Source organism: Triticum dicoccoides, chromosome 7B (genome assembly GCF_002162155.2).
Source record: "Triticum dicoccoides isolate Atlit2015 ecotype Zavitan chromosome 7B, WEW_v2.0, whole genome shotgun sequence".
NCBI classification, from domain to species: Eukaryota; Viridiplantae; Streptophyta; class Magnoliopsida; order Poales; family Poaceae; genus Triticum; species Triticum dicoccoides.
Window position 1 is genome coordinate 358428604 of NC_041393.1, and position 5982 is coordinate 358434585.

Here is a 5982-nt window from a genome sequence, read left to right on the forward strand (position 1 = left end):
ATCAAGCCTCCTCCTTTGGATCTCCATGAAAGCATCCATTTGCTCCGCCTTGAAACGCCGACGCTCCTCCTCCCTTGAGTCCTTCTTATTCATCATGCCGTCCACACTTGCGATCAAGGCATTGGTGGCCGCATCTCGCTTGTCCTCCTTTTTGGAGTTGGTCTTCCCCCGCGGCCGTGCCGGCCCTCCCTCCCCAACATCCTCCACGGCTTTCTTTCCCCCGCGTGCCTTGAGTGAGGCATATTGTGCCTTGAACTTCTCTTCGTCCTTGATGACCCGATAGCAATGAGAGAGGTTGAAGCACTTGCCATTGTGTTGAACCTTGAATGCCTCCAAAGCTTGAAATGCCTACAAAATGTTTCCATGCAAGCATATGGGCAAGTGATAGCAAGGATGATCTTGATGACACAAAAGAGGGTGGCTTGTTTGTTATCATACCATGTCTTGCATGACAACGCCGTCATGGGGCGGGCCTTGACCCTCTCAAGGGTGGCGCAAAACTTGTTGCACTCTTGTTGGATCACCCTCCACCGCTTGAAAATGGAGACCCACCCACGCGTGCTCACAAATTGGTAAGGTGGAAACTTCTTGCACTCATGGAACTCTCGGTGCACACGAGTCCAAAAGGTCGAATGCTTTTGCTCAGCGCCCGTCTTTGGGTCTTGTCCAATGTCTCGCCAACACTCGCAAAGAAGCTTGTCCTCGGCCGCCGCGTACGCCTTCGTACGCTTCCTCTTGCGCTTGGGCTTAGCACCGGTGGCTTGGTTGGCGAGCTCGTCCTCGAACAAAGGATCCACGTCGATGTCGCACTCGTCCTCTTCCTCTTGCCCGTAGTCGTCCGGGAACTCGTGGTCGAGGGGGAAGCCGTCCAGGTCGAGGCCGACCTGATCACGCATGAAGGTCGCCTGGTCGGGATCATAGCCAGCGGCCGGCGTGAACGCCCCGCGGCGGTCCTGGCTTTGTGTCTCGTCGGGATCGTAGCCAGCGCATGGCGCACCGGCCTCGAAGATGAGGTTTTGCATGAAGTCCTCATCGACGGCGGACAGCATTCCCTCGAACAGGTTACGGGCGTCTGGGAGCCCGCCGGCCGGCGTCTGCCGCGCACGTTTCCTCGTGCCTCCGGACGACGAGCCACCAACCACCGGGGTGGCGTTCAGGTCGATGGGCGCTGGCGCAGGCGTGGAAGGCGCGACCACGCTCACGTCGGGTGAGCACTCCCCGGAGCGGCGGGAGGCCTGTGGGTAGACGCGGAAGCCGGGGACCGGGTTGCAAGCCGACGCGCGGGGTGACTCGGGCAGCACCAACCGAGAAAACGCCGACGAGCCGGTGCTGGCTGCGGCGACGACGGCTTGGACGAGGCTATGCTGGCTAGGGTTTACCCCTAGCATGTAGAGTGCCTCCCTCGTTGCCGCCGCGACGCGGGCATTGGTGAACTCCTGCTGCGCGGCGGCCTCATCCCTCGCGTCTGCAGCGTGCCTCCGATCCTTCCTCTTGGCCGACTCGCTTGCCCGCTGTTCGGGCGTCAGCGCCTTCTTTGGCTTGGTTGCGGCGGCGGTCTTGCGCGGGACACGAGGCTTGCCTTTCCCGGAGGGGGCGACGGCGCCGGACGAGGCGAGGGAGGCGAGGCCGGCGGCGGCGTCGAGGTCGAGGTCGAGATCGATGGCGTCGTCCATGGTTGGGGCGGGAGCGAGCGCGCGCGGACGGGAGCGTTTTTGGGAAAATGGGAGGAAAATGGTGGTGGCTGCCACCGACCAGCAGGCCCGGGGAGAAGAGTAGGCGCGCGCGCGTTCGTCTTGTATCCGCGCCGACGCAAATCAGACTCAAAATTAAGTCGGGAATGGATCACCCGCGGACGAAAAACGGACGCGCATACGTTTGGGTCGGCGCGTTGGGCCATCACTTTTGTCCGTGTCAATCCAAACGGACGCGGGCGGATGAAATGGGTCGCCTCATTGAAGTTGCTCTTATACCACACGAATGCGACGTCCACAGGTTCCTCCGCACCCTCGGCTTTCCCTCTCCGCACCCTCGGCCTTCCCTCCCCTCGCCAGTTTCCAGCCGCGAGCCAACCCGACGCGAGTGCGTTGCGAGGGAGAGAGAAGAGGGGACTAGCACCATGGGCGCCAGGCTGCTGCTCCTCTCCTTCGACTGCCCGGCCGTCGCTGGCGGGCGGCGGTCTCGTCTGTCTGCAGTGCCACGGATGTCTTCCGGTGCCCCCCTCGTGCGGCCCCCAGCCTCATCCGTCTGCGCGTTCGCGGTCACCGCCGCTAGAGGCAACCTGCCGCACCACACCTCCGTGGTTGTGGTGAGCCCAGCTCCGTTCCTTGCCTCTTGTGTTTATTGTTTTTCTGTATTTGCAATTGGATGCTGATAGTTGCCAGAAACGGTGATTCGGGGTTTATACGAGTCCTATGTTAAGACAGAGGGGTGGATGCGGGCATATTTGGATTATAGGTTCCAACTGATGTCGTTGCTATTGTATCATTTTAGCTGCCCGCAAAGATCTTTGTATGTGCCTGAGCTAATTAAAGTTGTTCTGCAGGATAACCTGGGAGTATGTGGACGATTTTTTTATCTCGGCTGACCCGTGTCTCTCATTACTTCTGTAGGACGGAGTTTATGCATATGCATGTCTGATTACAGTGCCATTAGGGAGATGCCCATGTTCTTGCATGTCAATCTGCATAGATAGATGTATGCCAAATTTTCCATTTGATCACCTGTGTGTGCGCTGCTCTGCTTTGGTGATGAGGGCATTCATGTTTCCAGTAAAAAAGCGTGTGCGCTGCGCTGCTTTGGTGATGAGGGCATTCATGTTTCTAGTAAAGAAATGGTTAAGGAAGTAGCCTGCTAGGATCCTTGTCGACGATTATGAATATCATTTGGGACGCATATGCCAGTTGAAGAATTAATGTACCGTTAGTGAAGCTCTAACATGTCCTTGTTTCTTTCCTACATGTGAAGATTGGAGTTGGTTGTGAGTTCACTCCTCACTCTCCATTCGTACTCACACATGGGGCAAACAAGCCTGCAAAAGTTCAATAGATGTACTGCAACCCTCCTATGGTTGTTTCAGTCACTGCCTGCAACCATCCTATGGTCGGGACAATTCACAGCTAAAAAAGCGCAGCCCGGTGCACGTAGCTCCCGCTTGCGCAGAGTTCGGGGAAGGGTCTGTCCACGTTGGGTCTTTTGTACACAGCTTTTCCCTACATTTCTGCAAGAGGCTGTTTCCAAGACTCGAACCCGTGATCTCATGGTCACAAGGCAACATATAGACAATTGAACTACACATTTTTAATGTTGCAAACGTATAAATAGAGCCTGTAATATAATTACAGAAGACACGGACCATACAATAATAGTATGGTTCACATGATGATGGCCTCCATCAACATAGCTAACCTCGCAGAAGAAGCATTAGCTATCCTACTACGAATATTGTTTATGCTATCTTCGTTCTCCTCCTCTTGAATGGGATCACTTGTGTTGATGCCACCCCCTGTCGTAGCACTGGAGGTAGATACTCATCAATCTGCAATCACACAACACCACCCATGTAACTAGTGCAGTTTTTAACTAACTCTCGTTAAACAAGCAAGTAGGTGCATGGTCACAATCTGCAATCTACAGCTTTTTCAACTTCCAAGTCCACAAAAGAAATACTCCAGGAATACATGTTCAGGAATACTGCAAAAAAGAAAAAGAAATGACCATCATCTCATCCCGGTGTGCAGTGGCGTTGCTGGGCCGCACACGCTGGCTGGGAGGGAGGTGTTGCTCGAGGGAGGAAGGCACGGCTGGAGCCGGAGGAACAGAGGCGCTGCTGGCCTGGGGAGGTTCTGGCCAGCAGGGCCGGCAGAAGTGGCGGCGGATGCTAGGGAATTACTCGCTGTCGAGATCTGCTCCATCCGGCAGTGGCGGTGGCACGTCCACGGATGGCCGGCTGGAGGGGATGTGCTGCCACCGGTGAGCCAACCCTAGGCGGTGGCTGTTGCCTGTTCTTCTATGAGGGGAGCGAGGAGAGCTGTTCGGGAGTGAGGGGTTCTTCTCACGCGCACTGTGTAGCAGGAATAAGAACGAAACGTTTTTCCACTTACTAGTGGCAAAGGTGGGTAAATACCTTCCAACCCTTTGGTTCAGCTTCTAGCTTTTGGACCCAAAAGTTGGCAGCTGAAGCTGAACCAAACACAGCCTTATGCTTTTCCCTTCCATGCCATGTGGCCAACTCCTCAGCTTTTTTGTGGTTCCATAGCAACGCACTGGCACTGGGCTACTGTTCACAATAAACAGTCAAATGCTTCATCATCACATACAAATCGGGAGCAAAGTTGATGATTTTTTTCCCTTTGAAAGTACACAATGCTTTTAAGCTTTCATGAACGACTCCTGAGCCTCTCTTAAGTTCTGATAACTCTTATGCGTTGTTCTTCTATATCTATTTTGGGTGTATTAGTCCCGCTATTAGTTGTTTACATTTTATTCTTTAATGTTCTTTTGACAGCGTGATGTTTTCGTGTCACTGCACATTACAAAGTAATATAAATGTATAACAGATAGATCTGGTATTTACTGAGTTTATTCAGAGAACAAACAACATCACATTTGTTGAGCTGGGAAACATTCCAACAAATATCTTTTGCATGATGATGTATCTGGTTCTAATCTTTTGTGCAAGGATCATGGCTTTATTTAATGTATATTGGGCATAAAGCCATAAATTATTCGACGTTCTGTTTCCAGATGGAAGTATTTGTATGTAGTTTGTTTTAAGAATTCATCGATCTCAGGATTTCTTGCTTTCCAGGAGGGTGGTGGAGTTTACACTGTTGGTGACTTTATGACTAAAAGGGAACAACTCCATGTTGTGAAACCATCCACTTCAGTAGATGAAGGTGCTTTGTTTGCCTTGACGTTTTGCCTTGGTTTCTGTCATTAGAATATCACTCATTTCCTAATGGCAGCCTTTTCTAATTGAGCAGCTCTTGAGAGGCTGGTGGAGCATCGAATAACTGGCTTTCCTGTTACCGATGATCACTGGAATTTGGTAGGTGGTGCTATTATTTTACTGTAGCAAACAGACAGTTGATGATATGCAACCGGGGTTCCAAATGTATGTGTTTTGGAGTCAACATGTATGTGTTCTGGATGGGACTTAATTTCCTTGTTATCTACATGTCTTGACGTGCATATATTATATATCCTCATCAATATAGCATATATGGTGTGGACGATTCCTTCTCGTTTGCACCTGATGGTTTTATTTTGAAGTCTACCAGATTGCTATCCTCCCAAAATAAAGTGCTATTATTCATAAAAAAATTGACAATGGGCCGGAGGAACCACTTATCTTCTTTGGAAAGAGAGGGGCAACCTCCTCAACAAGCTTGTGCCTTAACTCTAGGCTACATGGATGTGCCTAGAAATAATATTATAGAAGCGAGCATATAATCCTTAGGAACCTTGGAAGCTTAAAGTCTTCGCAAGGCTCCTCGGAAGCTTAAAGTCTTCGCATGGCTACTTTTCAAAGACCGCCTCAACACCAGGGTCAATCTTGCACACAAGCATATAATCGATTCAGATATATGCCCCAGGTGTGCTAGGCTACCCGAAGACTCCAGCCACCTCTTCATCACATGCCCTCTTGCTAATAGGATTTGGCAAAGATTTGGGCTCATGCCACACTCCGATGGCATTGCAGATCTATGGGACGTTAATATCCCTCCTCACCTCTCCACCACGGCATGGCCCTCGGTCCTCTTGGCATTATTATGGATGATCTGGGCAGCACGTAATGACATGGTGTTTAGGACGGTGGATCAATGCTCTGTAAGAACCCTTAGGAACCTTGTTTCTGTTTTGGATCTCTGGTCTCATCGTCTTGTGGAAACACAAGACAAGGAGGACGTCTTCTCGTGGCGCTCCTACCTCTGTGCACGTTGCACCGTGCCTATGTAATTCTGTACTACTGCCACGGCAGTC

The 5982-nt window shown here is 51.5% G+C and overlaps 1 protein-coding gene across 2 annotated transcripts in view; it reads left to right on the forward strand.

Moving 5' to 3' along the window:
- The first annotated feature begins 1992 nt into the window (after nt 1-1992).
- LOC119338285 (CBS domain-containing protein CBSX2, chloroplastic-like) overlaps nt 1993-5982 on the forward strand; it is a 5303-nt gene continuing 1313 nt past the window's right edge. For both annotated transcript variants that reach the window (XM_037610579.1, XM_037610578.1), the window contains exons 1-3: nt 1993-2305; nt 4808-4895; nt 4983-5047. In XM_037610579.1, the coding sequence (XP_037466476.1) occupies nt 2117-2305; nt 4808-4895; nt 4983-5047 (342 nt within the window). In that variant the 5' untranslated portion in view covers nt 1993-2116. The remainder of the gene's footprint in view (nt 2306-4807; nt 4896-4982; nt 5048-5982) is intronic.